The 19,575-nt window shown below is 32.8% G+C and overlaps 4 protein-coding genes across 4 annotated transcripts; 1 reads left to right on the top strand and 3 right to left on the bottom strand.

Moving 5' to 3' along the window:
* Window positions 1-57: 57 nt before the first annotated feature.
* Window positions 58-1,734, top strand: HELRODRAFT_160962 (hypothetical protein; the record flags this gene model as incomplete). The annotated part of the gene is made up of 1 exon (XM_009020955.1): window positions 58-1,734. The coding sequence occupies one exon, from the start codon at window positions 58-60 to the stop codon at window positions 1,732-1,734; it is 1,677 nt and encodes a 558-aa protein (XP_009019203.1).
* Window positions 1,735-3,726: 1,992 nt separating this feature from the next.
* On the bottom strand, window positions 3,727-6,108 carry HELRODRAFT_160961 (hypothetical protein; the record flags this gene model as incomplete). The annotated part of the gene is made up of 3 exons (XM_009020954.1): window positions 3,727-3,787; window positions 4,455-4,586; window positions 5,846-6,108. 3 exons carry the CDS (start codon window positions 6,106-6,108, stop codon window positions 3,727-3,729), a joined length of 456 nt encoding a protein of 151 aa, XP_009019202.1.
* A 544-nt stretch (window positions 6,109-6,652) lies between these two features.
* Window positions 6,653-8,605, bottom strand: HELRODRAFT_160960 (hypothetical protein; the record flags this gene model as incomplete). Its single annotated transcript, XM_009020953.1, has 2 exons — window positions 6,653-6,799; window positions 8,270-8,605. The coding sequence occupies 2 exons, from the start codon at window positions 8,603-8,605 to the stop codon at window positions 6,653-6,655; spliced, it is 483 nt and encodes a 160-aa protein (XP_009019201.1).
* A 3,967-nt stretch (window positions 8,606-12,572) lies between these two features.
* HELRODRAFT_160959 (hypothetical protein) lies at window positions 12,573-13,871 on the bottom strand (the record flags this gene model as incomplete). The annotated part of the gene is made up of 3 exons (XM_009020952.1): window positions 12,573-12,641; window positions 12,701-13,216; window positions 13,404-13,871. The coding sequence occupies 3 exons, from the start codon at window positions 13,869-13,871 to the stop codon at window positions 12,573-12,575; spliced, it is 1,053 nt and encodes a 350-aa protein (XP_009019200.1).
* Between the last annotated feature and the right edge of the window lie 5,704 nt (window positions 13,872-19,575).

Genomic DNA, 19,575 nt, shown 5'->3' with positions numbered 1-19,575 from the left:
ATTTTTATGTTTATAGAGATGTATTAGTACTGGAAGAAACAGTTCAAACAGGTGAACATGTCGATGTTCAATGTTGACGAAGAAGAAACCTCGGAGAATGTCGATATGAACCAGGTCAAAGTTTGCCTGTGCAATATTTTTGGTGGTTCGTTGGACGGCATAGGACCATCACTATTGAACTTGGATGACATTTTAAAGTTAAATGAAACGGAGGATAGCGTGAAGAACCATTCGACGCCAGTGTCATGGGCCACAACTACCTGCAGTCAGGTGAACGACTACCAAACATCGATGGCCATCATGATGAACTGCAGTCGCGTTCTGTCGGCGTTTAGCGACAATTACTCAGATTCCATCATTCACAAATTGTCCTCAGTATTCTACACGTACGTCTGCTCCATCATCTGTCTCTTCGGATTTTTAGGAAACCTGGCCAACGTCTTCCTCCTCATACCACAAGGACGCAAGTGCAGCATGGGACGAATGGAAAAATCTGTATACTGGGGTTTGATAAGTTTAGCAATGTCTGATCTCTTGTTTTGTGTGTGCGTCATACCGAGAATGATTACTGATAAAAATGTCATCGTCCCTCAGGCTCCAAATTTTTCGCTTTATTATTTCACATACAGTGATGCGTTGGTTCATTTGTTTGCTATGATAAGTACTTGGCTGACTGTTGCCATGGCAATGGGACGCTACCTGGCTATTTGCAAACCGTTCACAGCCCGAGCGGTTATTGGTAGAACAGCTGCAAAAAGAACGATAGCGGGAATATTTCTCATATGTTTTATCGTAAGTTTGCCAAGATTTTTTTGTTATAGAGTGGAGACCTTGCATTGTAGAAGCAGCATTCGATATTACATCAGAGAACCAATACTTCCCGTTAGACCAAATTTGCTTTTCGACCAAATATACAACTGGTTCTACTTCTTAGCAGGAATTATTATACCCTTTGCATGCCTTATATTCAGCAACGCCTTCCTCATCAAAACACTTGGCAAAGCAAAAACCACCTTGAAGTATTGCAGAGTGGTGAAACGACAACAAAACAGCAGCCAAAATCAACAGAGCAGCAGTCAACAGCCATTGCACACCAGCCACAACAAAGTGGACACTAATAATTTACACTTTTTACATCAAAAATTGCAGCACCGATATACTCCAGTACATCTCTACTCTCCATCTCTCCAGCCTCAAAAACATCAAAATTATTACAATCAATTCGTGCAACACCAAAACTCAAGCTCTCACCAAACTTTGGAGGACCAATACCGACCCATCACGTTAACACTCATTGTTTTGGTCCTTACCTACATCATCTTCGTCACGCCTTCTGAAATTTTTTTGTTCATCAGAAGGTGCATATTGTCTGAGCGTCAAGGCACAAACATTTTAAACAACTTCTTGGCAACAATTGCGAACACCTTGCAGGCAACAAATTATTCTCTCAACTTTCTTCTCTATTACGCCATCAATGTCAACTTCAGGAAATCCGTAACAAATGCTTTCTGTTGTTTCAGAAGTATCTTCCTGCCTGGCTGTTCGATATCATTAACATCAGTTCCCGTTGACATTATAGATAATGAGTTTGCAAATGCCAACAACAACATCAATAGCATCAACAGCGCTGGCAGCAGCACCAACAATGAAAACAGCAACAACATCATCATCAACAACCTCAACAACCTCAAAGCTCTAAGTTTTAAAACCAATACTCCGATCGTAATAAGTTGAACATTCAACACCCACCCCGCTCGCTCCATGTTCTCTGCTCGGCAGGAGGTCTTCCTTCCAGTTGGAAGCCAAATAATTATTAGGTTCGTCAAAAAAAGTTATGAAAATGAATGACGTGAACAACCATTTTTAAAATCCGAAATATTTAAACTTGTTTGAAAATGTTCTCAAATTTTCATTTTGTGGCAAAAATATTTGAACTAACACAACAATATATGCGGCACTTATGGAGGTAAATAAAATGTTCCGAGACACAACCGCAACAAGGTAAACTGCGACAGTTATTAAAATAAGAACGGAGAGATAAAAAATGTTACGAGCACTTTAACATCTCCACGGAATGCCGAGCACACATTTTGTCAAGCAGGTCTAAAAACATTAACAACAACATCTTTCCATCTCATCTGCAACCAAAGTTTGTAACCAACAACACAACTGCAAAACAACTGCCACATTTCTAATCAACAGAAAAATTCATCAATTAGTGTTTGGATAAGAGTTGCAACAATAAGCCATCGACCGACGACAAGCAACTTCAAACTGCTGCTCACCCGCGCACTTCCTTGAAGATAACAACAAATCATACAATTGGAAAACATTCCTGTTGTAAGCAGACCGATTACATGATTTATCAATGAACTACTTGAAAGCGCTTGCAACAGAAACATAATGAACTCATCAGATTAGTCTGCATGCAATTTTCGGCTAATGAAATTAGAGTGTATTCTTATGAAATAATTTTCAAATCGTAAAAAATAGTTCGAAAAAGTTAGCGAAAAACGGACAAGAAGAAATCTGAGACAGCAGCAAATGTTTGACGAGATGTAGGTGGACATGATTAATGGATTGGCACTTCTAACCAGTTACATGTTTCTATTTGTTTGCATTTAAAACCTCAAACTGGTAACCAGGCTGTCATGTTTGGAGCACGCTGCTCGTTGTTTATCGATTGCAGACGGTCAACAATTTTTTGTAAAGTAATCTCTATCAAGTAAACACAAATTTTGTTCTTCTCTACACCAACAATGTGCAGTGCAAACTTTGAATTTTGGATAATGAATAGTTGTGAAAAAATTATATATGTATATAAAATTTATATATACATATAATTTTATATACATATATAATTTTTTACAACACATATATAAATATATATGCGTGTGTGTGCGCGTGTGTTTGTGGGTGGATGTGTGTGAGTGAGTGTGTGGGTGTATATGGGTGTAAATATATGTAATTTGTTTATTTATTCATTGTGTTTAGTCTTTTGTAATACATTTATGTTCACACGTGTATTTATGCAGCTTTGTACAGTGCATTTATATACGAAGTTATACAGCGCATATGTATGCAAAGTTGTGCACACACATTCTTGCGCGTGGGCGGACCATCTATTTTATTTGGATAAATGAATATTTTGCATGGTCCTTTCGTCCCGATACAATTATTATATTTTCCGTGGCGTTTTGCAGTTGACGGGAGTTATAAAAAGCATGCACTTTTAAAGAACAATTGTAAGTTATCGACCAACAATTCATATAAAAGGAATTTACAGAATATTAACTATCGTTATTGTTATTATTTTTATTATTGTTATTATTATTATTATTATTATTATTGTTATTATTAGCAGAAGTTATTGAAGAAATTTGTTTGATCAACTTTTGAAACTCATGTTTGAGACATCATTTAAAAATTGGCACTTGAAATAAACTACGCGCAATATTTGGCCCGTCAAAATTTTACAATACGAATGCCCGGTTATAAAAAGATAATGATATTTTTCAAAATTTGTTACATCAAAATTTACACAACTTACTTTTTCCTTTCGTATTTTGGTCAGGGCACCTTGAATGTTTTGTAATAATTGTTGAATAATTATAAACAATATGTAACTTAATTTAATTTTTTTATTATTTAGCGTAAGAGAATCAGTTGGATTTATAAAAATTGCTTGAATATAATTTACGCCATGTAAGATGATTTTGTTTCGTGCTACTCTTCCCTGCCTCCCACGAGGTGTTGAGACAGTGTTGGGCATGTCAACTCGACTGGACTGAATGAACATCACGTGTTGACATTGCGGTTTACTGGCAGATAGATAATTTACCGCAAACGTGAAAAGCGTCCACTCAGCTATTAACAGCAAAAAACTCGCCTGCTGTATAACCTACATCTACACACACACACACACACACACACACACACACACACACACACACATGTAGTTTAATTTATTTGTTTTTTTTTAATATCCGATTGTTTTCAATGTTCGTTGCATGCATTCTTCAATTATTCATCTCAGTAATTTAGTAACCTGCCATTTATAAATTGAATAAATTATTTTTTGCCTGCCATTAACACGAGCAGGTATATGTTGAACTTTGAACTTTTGAAAGTGCCACATCTCAAATTCTCAATATTTCCATCACCACGTTGTTTCACGTCATTACAGCCTTAGCCATTGACCACTGACGTCCCAACTGAATGCTGTCCTCCAGTGAATGATTTAACAAAACGTCTGCGTGTTAATAATTTGTCTTCATTATATTATCATCTCTACAACATTTCAACTATTTTAATATAAGTTAAATTGTGTATTAACAATATTTTAAATATTTAATGTATCACACAAATTGCAGCGGTGCATATAATGTGTACCATAATATAATGTTTAGTTTGATGCTCTAATTAGTTGTATGTTTACTCAATGAAACATATACCAGTGTTTTGAAGTTTTTGTGTTTGATATGTTCGCATGCTTCAGTGTTGCAGGTGTCACTGACTGCAGAGTGTTCCTCTCCTCATGGTGAATCATCTCTACGTCCTCATCGGGAAGATTCCCCCTCACGAAACTGTAATAAAGTGTGTGGTATTTCATAAAATTATTTGAAACAAACCGTAAATTTTTGTCAGTTTTCGAGCGACTTCAATTTTTATTTAGGAATAACTGGTCCTCGTTTCTCATTCAAAATTTTTTTCGAAATGTATCAAAGCATCATTGCATCTAACATTATTTACAAGCATCCTCGTTTCCTTACTGTTTTCGACATCTGATGTTTTATTTTCCCATAAAAAGTACATTAGTAATCCATGAATAAATAATAAATTCTCCGACATCTGATGTTCCATTTTTTAATAAAAAGTACATGAAACAATTTTAAATTCAATAAAATCGTGTGAGGGTCCAGTCATTCATTTGTAACATTTCACGAAGTCAACGTTTGTTTCGGAATTGGAGGGGGACCGCGTCTGTACTGGGTCGTACCGCGAGTGGAGGTTTCCTGTGTGTGTGTGCGTGTGTGTGTGTGTGTGCGCGTGTGTGTGTGAGTGTATAAGATGTTCGAACAAAACAAACTCTAGTTAGATTGAACTGTAGGGTTGCATTAAAGTTTGATACTTGAAATGTTTATTCAGTTTTTGGGACAGCCTTCAAACACACACTTACACACACACACACACATGCACACACACATACACACACATCAACACCACATACACACAGACGCACGCACGCATACACACACACACACACACACATATATATATATATATAATATGTACTTTTACTATGGGATATTTTTTATACATTCTTTAATGTTTGATTGCCACAATATAAACTCCATGAAAATTCAAATGAGTTCTTCTTATTTAATATTCGAGCAGTCAGTCAGTCAGTCATGAGGTGTCGCGTTCAGTTAAATATGATTTCAAACCTGTACAAAAATTATTTCAAAAAATTATATGAAGTCTTCTTCATTATTTACTTATTTTATTTATTTATTTATTTTATTTATTACAACTCTCCCTTTAAAATTTTTCAGAAACAACAACAAACACACAGTGCATGTAAATACCCGTGAAACAATGCACGTTCGTATGTATTCGCATGTTCGTACGTGTTTTCATGTTCGTACGTGTTTTCATGTTTGTACGTGTTCGCATGTTCTTACGTGTTCGCATGTATATGAGAATATCTTTGTAAACTGAATCAATCATTTCTGTGACAAATTTGTTTTTACAATGGTCCCTCCAGATGGCTCATGTGTTAAGCAGTGTGATTGCAGGGGATGGTTTCTTCGAACGCAGCACACGACACGCAGCAGGTTCCTACTCGCCGCAAGGTTTGATGAACGTAACAACGATGACTATGGCGAGGACTATGATGGCTTGTGGCCTTGCCTGAAATGTGTCGTGCGGCTGAAATCTTTTTTCTTGCTTGTCAAATTTCTTTTTAAATCTTTTGCTATCACAACCAGTGGCTTTGTACAGAACTTCACTTAATTTTATTGGTCTGTGGTAGTTTTCAATCAAATTTTTTACAAAATTTTCTGAGATTTCATTCGATTTTGTCTCAAATCTGGTAAAACTTTTCATTGTTGGGTTGCTTACGCCTCTGATGATGCTGATTATATTGTTAAGGTAGGAAGTTTCATAGAAGATGATGACTACGAAATGATGATGAAGAATGTGATTAAGAGAGTGATGACGGCAATGGTGATGATGACAGCGTTGATAAGGATGATAATGATGATGATAATCTGAATTTGAAAAATTGAAATAAAAAAAAATTTACGGAGTTTAATTTTAGAAATCATTACTGTGAGTGTTCAAAGAAACTTTTCAATCTCGTATATCTTGTGGTATGCTGCGTGCCTGTGTGTGTGTGTGTGTGTGTGTGCGTGCGTGTATGTGTGTGTGTGTGTGTGTGTGTGTAGAAACATAAATCAAATATGACAATGAATGGTGATGACATTTCCTGACGAAGTGCTTCTTCTTCCTCATCTTCATTTCATCTATCACCTTCAATACATATCTGACCTATCATGACATCTAGCTTAACTTTCACACGTAAGTATGTTGTGACGGCACAGCAAAGTGGTCCAGCAGTGTTGCCTCAACGATAACCCCGTTAATTTTCCTATATTTCCAAACTCTGCAGCTTAGTAAGCGCCATGTTATCTCCGCTGATGTGAGATGGGTAGCAATAACAGGTCACCTTCTTAAGGACTGCAATTAAAGTTAGGTCGCAATGGGGGGGGGGGCTCTGCAGTGAGCCAGCAAGCATCTGGATGTTGATGTGAGCATGCTAGTTTTATGCCAGATATTTTGTGTTTCTTATTACACATAAACACACATGTATATGAATATATTATATATATATATATATTATATATATATATATATATACATGTTTGTTTTGTGTGTGTGTGTGTCTGTGTGTGTCTGTGTGTGTATGTAGAATTGTTGGAAATAATTGCTCATTTTGCTTTTATTATTTTTTAAATGAAACTTCAACATGTCTGAATTTTGTGAACTCGTATTTAATTAAAAGTGAAAGCATTTTCAGGCCAACTGCACTGTTTCGGAAAACCACCTTCAAAGCCGTATCAAATGAATGTATCATTTGAGTTATATACTTACGAAAATTAAATGTAAATTGAAATGATATGGAAAGTTTAATTATAAAAAATTTTGCTGGTAATATGTTTGGTAGATGGTGGAATTATCATCCGGTCTGGCAGCATATAAATGTGAGGAAAGTTGATCTGTAAGACAAACTTGCAAGGGCAAATGAAGACGACTTATGAGGACGACCACATCACGGTATGCAGCACCTTTATGATGATAATGATGATCATTTTTGAAATTCTAGAAACGACTCGTTAAATGATATATATTACAAAGAAATGATTTTCTGGCGTTTAACTTTGCTTATCGATACTTATTGTTACATTTATTATAAGTTATTATTATTATTTATATTATTAAGTTATTATTAATATTATTATATAAGTTATTACAAGTTAACAATGTTTCTGCCTGTATGGTGCTTCGTTGAATCCTTTTTTAATTCGTCAGTAAAGAGGAATCCAGCTTAAATATTTATACTCTAAAATAATCCTTGCCGTGATATTCAAATTTGTTGTTTTTATTTAGAATTTTTTGTTTTGTCGTCACATCGTTCGAGTCATTCGTATGCTTCTATTTATTCGTGCATGTGTTTTTGTTGTTGTTGCCATTGTTTGCAGTACTTACAAAGAACTCGTTTCAAGAAAATAATAAATTTAACATGTCATGAAGTCTATGCTTAATTGTAATCTATCTCAACAGGCTCATGATGCCACATGTTCTCAACAGCTGCATGCAACTACTACAACAACCACAAAATTCTGGATGTCAGGCGAGGTGCTTTAAACAACCAACAAAAATGTATAATTAGATAAATAACAAATTTTAAATCTGATGGAAAAAATTTTAAAAAGTTAAAAAAGTATTCAACTTATTTCAAGGTAGACACCCAAAGTTGATTGGAAAAAATGGAAACAAAAAATAAAGGAAGCATACTCTAAAAAATTAATCCGATTTATTTGCATTCAAATTTCAAATAAATTTTATATGCATTTATCATATATACAATATATATATTGTATATATATATATATATATACACACATATTGTATATATATATAGTGTATATATATATATATATATTTATCGTAAACATAGTAAACTTATCATTGGGTAGAAACATACCTTGTAAGTAAGGTAGCAGAATGTCTTGCGACAGACATAATCGACCACCTCAGACTCATCAGCATTGAAACTGTTTCGTGCTATCATGTCTTCAAGAGGAGGTAAGAAGAGGTTAGACCTGAGGATGCCCAGCCGTCTACCTCGTTTCGGCCTTTGACTATGTATGCAAAATATGCATAGATGTCGAGTACGGCATACTCTAACCAGGGACGGTTCGTGGTTCGAACATGTTTTGGCGGGAGATTGGAAACTCAACAATGACACAAACTGATTGAACGTTTTGATAGGTTTTGACCAACGTTCATTCTGCTTACATATTTGATTTATTTCGGACATTGTATATGTGAGAGCGCTTTTGTGATGTTTTTATAGAGCGCTATATAATTATTAATAATAATAATATAAATACGGTGTGATGATCTGCATGTGCGTGCAGGGGTGAAAATTGGTTCCCAATGGTGCACCTCTGCTCGTGGTGGGAGATGGTGTACAAAATGTGTCGGCTTGTGTAAACCAAGCACAGTTGAAATCTTAGTTGAAATGAATATTAAATATCTGTGTGTGAGAAGTATGTGTGGGAGTGCGTGGGAGTTAATTTATACGCCATAGCACTAAGCAGCAAGATAAAAATGATCAACATATTCAGCATCGTGCTGATTGATGGGTTGATTTAGACTTCGGGTTATGTTTATAAATAAATAATTTGTAGTTAGAAGAGATATTATGAAGTCCTTCAACGTAAAATGAGAAATAAACAAAGCTGATGAAATTCCTCGTGTATTTTGTTGAAACATGGATGAAGGATATTCTGAAGGGCGTCTGAAATAAATCGTGAACGTTAAGAGGAAAAGATTTTTAATTTTTTCCTCAATAATTTCCAATCAAAAATTTTTTCTATAACCATAAAAACGAATCCTCAAAAAAGTGATCTTATGCCCCCAACGTTCACCTGTCCCAATTTGAAACCTGTCCACCACCTTTGATGGATTACTTTTCCTTTCCGAGCTCACATTTTTAAAAAGCAAGTATTCTCTGCAGCTTCAAATTTGTATATCACATTTTTTTGTTTAGACCAGTTTTTTTTATTACATTGATTTACTCTTTGATAAGCTCAATGCTGAAAATTTTAATCATTTTTCTTTCGTAGCTTATGTCTTCTTATATCTACGTTCAAAACCTGTATTTATGTGATTGAAATCAATTAATAATAAAAATAAGACATGAAGTAATGGCACTATGAAAATAATTTATAAAAATGTGCTTCAATTGCGAAAATAAATTTATCAAAAATGTTTTAAAAAACTACAAACTTAAAAATCATGCAGGAAGGAAAGCCAGAGTAACTTGCTGAAAAATTTCAGCGTTTGAAAATATTACGTTTTGGTTTTTTGCAATGTCTGAGAGATTTTAAATTAATTTAACTAAACAGTTTGCTTGATTTTTCTTATAAGAACTACTATTTAATAAAATTTTGCTTCTACTTATACCCGGTAATTTTATTCAAATAAATTAAAGATTTGAGGTGAAACAGGTTTGCGTTATTTTGAGAGATTTTCATAACACGATTGCATAAAAGTAAAAGGCTATGAAAAAATTGAAAACAATATTAATTTGATAAAAGTGTGCGTGGTATAAAAGAAAATTTTGATTTTGATTTTGTAGAAGCAGCAGTAGAAACCATAAAACTATTGATTTCTAATTTGAAGGTATTTTATTTTGTGATGGGGGCTAATAAAAACAAACAAGATGGCCACCACGTATCTTTTTCCCTATAATGGCTTCACTTTCAATTCATTCTCCTTCTTATCTAACTTTAACATTATATATGTAGTTATTTATTTGCCGGTGTGCTACTGCATATGTAAGGTGTATAATATGGCATTAAACCAGTATTTCTCAAAGTTGGCGATAGTGCGCCCACAAGTGGTGGGGGTGGCAGGTTTTGGCAAAATTTGAGAACTTAAGAAGTTTTATGCTTATGTATTGATCATTTTTTGTTCGGAATACAAATACTTTATCTTTGAACCTATTAAAATTGAATTCCATGCTAACCCATCAACGTCAATTCGTAAACGAAGCTCAAAATTTTCAGAATGCAAAAAATGTATTCGCAAATTAAAAAAAAGAATATAATAAAATACAATTTTTAAAAATGGCTAAAATGATCAGAATTTTTATAAAATGTATACAAAATATTATTAAATTGAAATAATACAAATTTTAATTATACAGTAATCGAGTTTTATACATTTTTTAAAATTTACGTACATTACGTTAAAATAAATTAATTAAATTAATATAATCCAAATCCAAAGATTTTTTATGATATTGTTATAACCGTGCTACCGAACGCACTAGAACATTCTAGAATATGTTAGAATCGGACCATCTAGAAGAATCTAGAAACGACGTTTGCGAAGAGATTAGCGATTAGTGAAATTCGTGATTTTGTAAATTCGTGACTCGTTGAATTATTTAAAGCGATATTTGATCTGTTTTGTTGACGTTGTCATAACGATAGATTTTGAACAATTTAAAAGTTAATTGTTGTGTAAATTTGGAATTTGCTAGAAATAAACGATTAGTTGATTTCTTTTGTAAATAAAGTTTAATAACTAATAACTGTTTGGAGTATTTTATTCAATCGAAGATTCGAACCCGTCGCATCGTAAATCGGTTACGACAGCGAGTATTATAACAATATTACGAGTAGGTACCAACGCGTGGACCGCACTATTAAATATATACAAGAGCCAAAATATATTTGTTATATTATTATTAGATTATTTATATATAAAGCGCCCTTTATTATTCTCAAAGGCGCTAACAATGTAAAAGTTGATTAAATGCGCCAATGCAAAAGTTGATTAAATGTTTCACTTCAATCAAATCATATCATGAAAAGTTTGTCTGAAAAGATAGTTCTTTAAATTATTTCCTAAGTATTTATCAGATATATTAATTGAACCTAAACGTCCCGGTTTACGATCGTCTTCTTCTCGCTTTTTCTTAACTCGTGTTAAACACTCTTTTGCCAAATCTGCATGATACTGAACACGATACTAAATCATCGACTACAACACCAAACGACGAGAGAGAGGAGTTGGCTATTATTTGGATGTCGTCAGCAAATGCATGAAACTTGAAATTGTACGACTCAATTATTGTGTAAACAAAGCAAAAAAAAAATGAGACCTAAGACGGAGGAAACCTGTGGTACACCGTATGACAAAACATCGACAGCTGCCAAATTTGTTTTGATTAAAATTTGTTGAGTACGACCAGCAAGGTACGACACGAACCACTTGTGAACGACTCCCGATAGTCCAAATGTTTGCTTCAGTTTTTGCTCGTCCATTGATGAATACAACCTTGACGAAACATCAATAAAAGCTGTTTCCGTCAAGTGAAACACACGATAACCCGACTGGTGAACCGGCAGAAGATTATGAATTTTAAATGAAAAGCAAATTGTGATAAAACGATTCTTTCAACCAACTTTGACAAAAACATAAGGTTAGATACAGGTCGGTAATTTTTTAACTCATGTCTATCAAGAGAATTCTTCTTCAAAATCGGTGTAATCATTTTTAAACGCAGATGGAAATGAGCCAGAACTCAAACACAAATTTATGAAAAACGTTAAAAACGGTAAAAACAAATCAACAAATCTTTTAAGTATCTTTGTGGGCACACAATCAAGAAAACAAGATTTTGATAGAGATTCTAAAATGACTTTTTTTTATGTAGCTGTCAGTACAGGGCGAGAAGTTTGAAAAAAAAAGATTCTTCATCAAGATCACATGAAGTGATGGTTGGTTCATCACAATGATTGGTTAAATTACGAACATCATCAATTTTGCTTTTGAAAAACTTGGAAAAGTCAAGAGAACTATGATCAACTTCTGATACATCCATTACCTGTTCCATTCCAAGCAAACCGTTAACGGCATTCCAAAGACGTTTTGGTTTGTTACTATTTGATTCCACCAAGTCTTTCCAAAAACAATTTTTTTTTGACAAACAAGCAATATTTATCTTTAATAGCTTGTCGCCAGATATTCTTATTTTTATCACTTGGGTTGTTTCGATAAACCAGTTCTAATCTGCGACATAGCCTTTTCAAATCCCTGCACTCTCCGTCGAACCAAGGGACTAATGGCACATGTTTAGAGTTGACATAGTGTAGTGGAGCCACTTCATCAACAACCTTCCTCATCTCACGATCAAACAACACAAATGCATCATCCACGCCACGTCATCACTATCAAACGGACTGATTGGAGAGTTTAAAATTAGTGATTTAAAACGATTTGTATCCAAACGGTTCCAAGAGCGTACCAACCGCCTTGTTGTCGATGGTAGCCTGACACTGACCGAGAATGAAACATTAATCAGACCATGATCTGAATAAACACCACTAGGATCCACTCTACAATTAGACAAAGGAATATCAGGAGTGGACACAACTAAATCAAGTGTGCCACCCAAGTTATGGGTAGGCTCATTAACCACGTTTGTTAACTGAAACGAATCAAATATTTCAAGCAGATTAATTGAGTGTGTATCACCAGGCCTTTCAATATGAATGTTAAAATCCCCAGCCACTATCAAACCATCACCCAATGCAAATAAATGTTCCAACACCGATGTCAGCTCACCAAAAAACAAAGATGTGACCAATTTTGAACCTGGTCTGTAAATACCAAAAACAAAAACTTTGCGACGCTCAAAAGAAAATTCAACTATAATAGCCTCGAAGGTCTGAAAAACCGGAACTTCAATTTTCCTGGCCTTGAACATCTTCTTGAAAAAAACAATAAGACCACCATGGTAAGAATCATGAGGCCTCAACATTTGCAAGAAACTAAAACCTGGCGGCATGGCCAACTGAATAGAAGGATCTACAGGAGAACCATGCCACGTTTCACACAAAAGGAACAATAACTGGACGTGGAGTTTTGGAATCATCAATTTTCCTCCCTTGTCTGGTGACTCTTAAAATATCATCATCCTTGATAGAGTTATCAGTGAGAGATCGCAAAATAGCAGAAACTGAATCATTGTCCTTTTTATTAGATTCAATTAAGTTGAAAATAATGACGTTGTTTTCTCTCTCTTTGATAGTATTCACCACTTCGAGGGTACGCTGCACAACCTTGACGTCATTTTTAACCGCATCGATACCCTGTTTGACTATACCAGTCCAAGATTCATTTATCTGCTGCTTGAAATTGTCAAATGATTTATCGAGCGTATTGTCGACGCTGTTGATCTGGTTCAACCTATCACCATTTGCCACTACCAATTGCTTTAGTTCGCAAAAATCTTTACATAACGCGGTTGTATGTTCAGAAATCTTTTTAATTTCCAATTCTATTTCATCATTTTTATCCAGAATTGGTTTGGTCACTGTTTTCAAACCATCGAAAGACCTGAGGCAACCATCGCAAATGTATCTGAGATTTCTACAGTTGTTCATGGCAGGCAGAATGTCTTTATGTACACTTTCTGCAGGCGGAACATAATCACAAAAATAGCATGTAACGCTATTAACACCAACTTTGATGCCTTTAGTAGTCGAACGTGTATCTTTAGACATAATGCTTCACAGGCAAACAGTGAAAATAATAAACCAAACTATTTATAATCTTTTGCAGCAAAACAAAATATCGAGGCACAACAACACAGGTGTCAAGGTGATAAAAAACGTAATTAATTCTAAGAATTTCTACAAAGTTTTAAGCGCCAAAATCAACGTGCAACGCCAAAATATTGACAAAGTAATGTCAATTATATATATATATATATATATATATATATATATATATATATATATATATATATATATATTATTAAGAAAAACTTAATATAACGTTCAACGTTCGTTATAGCAGTTTTTACAAACGCTATCAAATTATAACTAGTAATAAAATATTTAGTTATATAATTAATTAATTGAATGACAAGTCGATTAATTAAACATTAAACCTGAGTACATTTTGTTTCAGACAACTTGTAGTGCTCTCACTATTATATTATTATTACTATTATTGACAATAATAATAATATGCTAAATCGCACATCGCTATTTTTTGAATAAATTTTAAAATATATTGGCGCTATTGCGTGTTTACCCTTGTTTTAATTCTGCTTCTGTTGATTAATCTTTTATTTTCGTTACTGTGTTTTTGCGCATAGCCGCTGTAAAGTTATTAATTATTAACTCAAGTTTTTGTTGAAACATAACTGTGTTGGAAGCGAAATAGAAGAAACGGCAGTACACTTCGGATTATGTTAAAAACGGATTTATTGAAAATCCTTCAAATCCATCTTTGTCTTTGTTTTCTTTGTTAAAAAATCCTTTTAAATGAAGCGATGAAGCCTTCCGGGGTTACGAGATCATTTAAGTAAAAGTTATTCAGACAAAACGAACAAAAATTTCTTTTAAATGTAAAGTTTCAAAGCGCAGGGGGCACTAGAAAAATTATTTCATAAAAGTTTGTGGTGGAAGAAATATTTTGAGAACCACTGCATTAAACAATTAAGTTGGTGCTTGCATGCTCTGTTTGACTTCACACCAATCGAAAAGTTAACTTGTCATTTAGTAAATGGTGATTCTTTTTTACACACGCAATCAATGATAGTAAACGAAAAATTAACATAGGAGAAATGTAACAGAGCAAAAATTTACAAATTCTATTAAATCTCTCTCATAACACGTGGCGATGCACATAAACGTAGCACATCATGGAATCCATGCAAACTCTTTTTTGCTCCAGTTGCACTCCTTTTAAATTATGCCTGTTCATGTGCATGAATGAAAAAGCACGAACCAAATATCATAAACCGCGGAATATCTGATAACATTATATAACGATGCTGCAACAATTTCTAACGATGCAAGGCCTGAACGATGAAACAGGAAACATTTTTTTACCAATGGAAAATACTTTCTCATTTCTACTATTTTTTTTAATTTGATTTAAGTTTTAATTAATAATTATCATTCTTAAAACTTCATATTTTTATTTCATTTCATCCAATCAGTAGGATTTTTCCGGTTAATTTAATTTTATTATTTTAATTACATTAAAACGAAATTGTTGCCACATTTAACTTCCAACGTCTTCAGTTCATATTTCACAATTTTGCACCAACCTTCACAAAAGCAACCTAGACAGTCCCAGCAACATCAGAACCAACAGCATCAGAACCAACAGCATCAGAACCAACAGCAACAGCATTTCCACCCACAACCCTTCTAACCACAGAAGCCTGGCAAATCCTCGACGACAACCAAGACATGAGTGAGCACAAAAAGCAACTTTAAATGCTTGTATATAAAAGATTCGCTTAAAAACTAGCCATTAAAAATTTTCAGAAAAAAGTTTGGTGACGCAAAACACAACCGCCACGTTACATTTGATGAAAATTCAATTTTGAGTTGCACGAACAAATAAAAAAACATTAACAAAAAACAGGGAAGCAAATAAATGCAAGAAGCACATTGAATGAAGCCAAACATCTGGCCTCACATGTCATTTTCAGAGCAAAATAAAGTGCTCAACACTTAGGCGTTTAAAAACGCAACGTCAACAAAAAAAATGACGATGTTGGTTATAAGACGAAACGAGGAGTCATACAAACTTTGCGTTAAAAATCGTTCGGTTGATATTTCAACAAAATAACTGCATCAACATAAAATTCATAAAAATAACAAAAACAACATCATGCCGAAAACAACGGCATGGGAACAAATGGCACATGCATCACGTCACATCACACAAAAACTTGCAGCTGATAAAAAACAACTCGACCAGAAAACATTTGAAAAATGTGTGGTGGCAGTGGTCAGCGGGTGAATGGTCTGCACAGCGGTCTGCTATTGTATATGTGGGAAACAGTTGAACGTTGACATGTCGATGGATTGATATATGTTTGTTTATATGGGTCAGTTGTGTGCAATGTTGCTGCTTGTATGTCCTGTTGTCTAACAGTACATTAAACACATTACGTTAAATGTTTGCCTGTGCGTGTCTTATTAATTGGTGTAATAACATTTTACGTTTTAGACGTGTCTGTTCACAGAAAATTTAGAAAATTATGAACTGTTTGTTGGAGTGTTAAAGGACTGCAAATGTGAAGGCTTGTTTTATTTTGACTACTCAATGTTCACGTTCACTCTTATAAAAATTTTGAATTGTAAAAATTATTTCTAATAAACATTTAATGTGAAAAACGTTTCGTGAATAAACTTTTTGATTTTATATTTTCACCTCAAATAAATCTCTTTCAACTATTTTTAATTATATTTTTATCATAATTTTTCAAGTTATTATATAGAAAAAAAAGTTTTTAACAAATCTTTAATTTATTTTATCTTATATAAAAAATCTTTTTTAACCGAAAAAAGCTTTTTCTGTATAAGATAAAATGAATAAAAAATTTGTAAAAAACCTTGTTTTCTATATAAATAATTATATAATTAAAAAATAGTTGAATCAGAAACTGATCAGAGCAAAAATTTCAGTGATATTTATCAACTATATATATATATATATATATATATATATATATATATATATACATATATATATATATATATCATTAAAAATGGTTGCCCAGCGTGCGTTTATAATCTTTTTTATTAAAACCTCAACACTTCTGAGTTTGTTGAATTTATGTTTATTGAGAGGAAAATTATTATTGAGCTTGGCTGACAGTACCGTTTCGGAGTTAACCATCGTCATTTTTAATGACATTTGTATTAAAGAGAGCCTCGCTCCTAAATATATATATATATATATATATATATATATATATATATATATATATATATATATATATATACCTACATACATACATATAGTTATATATAGCTAATTATTTTACCGATTTTTTTACTTTTAGCAATGACATTCAAACGAAATTTACTAGACACACTTCCCTTTTCTATCCCACATTCTGAGATTAAAAGTTTTTCATTCCAGCATCAAATATAATGGTTCCGAGGGTATAGAATACTGTATTGCCACATGAAATTAAAGCGATTAATTCATTATAATTATTTAAAAACAAGTTAAAAACATTTTTAGATAGAAAAAACATTTATTTTAAATAATTTTACACTATTATTAACTTTAATGTTCTTTGTGAGTGAATTTTCTATCTCAGTTTTGATTATATTATTACCCTTTGAAAATATAACAGTATTATGATATGAATTATAGTATGGTGCAAGTTTGTAAGTGTGCGTGAGTTTATGTGTATGTATTTATTTGACATTTCTGTTGCATTTATAGTTAGAATTTTTTTTTTTAATTTCGGGTGGCCTATCCACAAGTTTATCTTTTTTGGTCATCTTTCAAATAAATAAAAATAAAATTCAAATTGTATATATATATATATATATATATATATATATATATATATATATATATATATATATATTGATCGTTTTCGTTTGATGTTTGGTCGTTATTTTTATGATTCAAGAACGAAATGTCAACTGTTGGAACAGGATGAAAAAATCATAAAAATTTTCATGCAACATAAAAATGCAACAATTAAATTTTCAAATTTTCATACAATTATAAATTCAATTTGAAAACAATGACGAATTTTAAGAAAAAAAGCCGAACAAAAACACAAAAGTTTGTTGACCTGCTGTGTTAGTGACATGTGCTCAATCAATCGCACAATTTCATCTCACCCATTTTTCATTTCATTAAATTTATTTTTAGACATATCTGTAAGAGATCCGCCACTGACAGTGTTGTTGTTGAATGTCTTAAAGGTTAAACAAGACTGCAGTTGCAGCGTTCACGTCAATTATCATTTTTCACAAGTTTCCCTGTGATGCTTCAGAAATTTTCGATAGAAAGTGATGATGAAATTTGTTATGTTTGAAGTAATGAAAAAATTATCAGCATTAAATTGATCTCGCGACCTGAAACGCAAACAATTTTATATAAAAAAAATTTCGCAGGCTCCTATGGGACAACATAAAATGCCTGCCTACGAAACAGGCAATAGTTGCTGGACTAAAAAAGTCGTTGAACATAAATACACGCGTCAAACTGTTATGGGGGTCGTGCGTTATCAAAAATGTTAAAATTTCAATTATTATTTAAAATAAATTAAACTTGTCAGAATAACATTTGGTTGCATTTTTTAGGTGTATATTATCAAAAATTGAAAAGCTTTATAACCATTATAACAATATATTAAAATGAATTTTAATTAAACTTTGCGTTTTCGACAGCGTCTGGATCAAAATGGACATCAGTTTTATAATTTATGGTTTATGCTAACAAATAAGAAACGATGTGTTATGTTTTAAATAAAAAATTAACATAAACACTAAGTATAAAATTGTTTGAAATGTGATGTATTTTTCTGAGATTAATAAACTTGTTTATGTAAACATTAAAAATTAAGAAAATGTAAAATAAAGTATCAAAGAAAGATAAAAAAATATTTTAACTCTGGTTTAAAAGAGAGAAAAATTAATGTAAATTGAAAACTTGAATAGCTGAAATTATTATGTAAAGGACAAACAGCAAATAATGTCAATTGTAGCATTTAATTTAGGTTAATATTTAATATTGATATTTTTCAGATACATTTTTATACTTCAACATTTAAACTTTAAATTTTAATGCTTCGTCAACCATACCGGACCTGACGTAACTCCATGTTTGTTTACCAGAAAGTCAAAAAAGATATAATCATACTGCCAAAACAAAAAAAATTACAGATGAAAAAATGTCAAAATGACGTTAACGATAACATTTTATTAAAGTTTTGTTACTTTCTTTTCACGATGGTGAAAAATAGCATGCTTGTTGTATATTAACGTAGTAATGTTGAGGGTGCTAATGGATTATTAAATATAATTTTTATTCGTTAGATTATTTTGACACTTTAATTAGTCTTGAAATGTTTTTATAAGACATACTTTTGAAAGTTGTACTAGTAAAATGCAAAGTGTTCTGGAGTTTTTAACTTCATTATCACGATATTTTTTGGTTGAGTTTATTTTACATACAGTTGTTACCATATATGCTGAATCAAGATATATATTCAAATTAAGATATATAGTTGTGACAGTGAAGAACAAAAAACAGAAAAACTTTTCCAGGATTAGAAGACAACAAACACGAGCAGCTTGGATTTGGAAACTCGTGGCCGAGTGGTTAGCGTGTCTGTCTACCACTCCCACGACCCGGGTTCGAATTCTGCAGTTTCTACAGGTTCATCCGGGTAGCCGACTCCCGGTCAACCCAGCCGTCCATCCTTTC

Source organism: Helobdella robusta (assembly GCF_000326865.2).
Source record: "Helobdella robusta unplaced genomic scaffold HELROscaffold_3, whole genome shotgun sequence".
NCBI lineage: Eukaryota > Metazoa > Annelida > Clitellata > Rhynchobdellida > Glossiphoniidae > Helobdella > Helobdella robusta.
The sequence above is the reverse complement of the archived record's forward strand: the minus strand, read 5'-3'. Positions and strand labels throughout refer to the sequence as shown.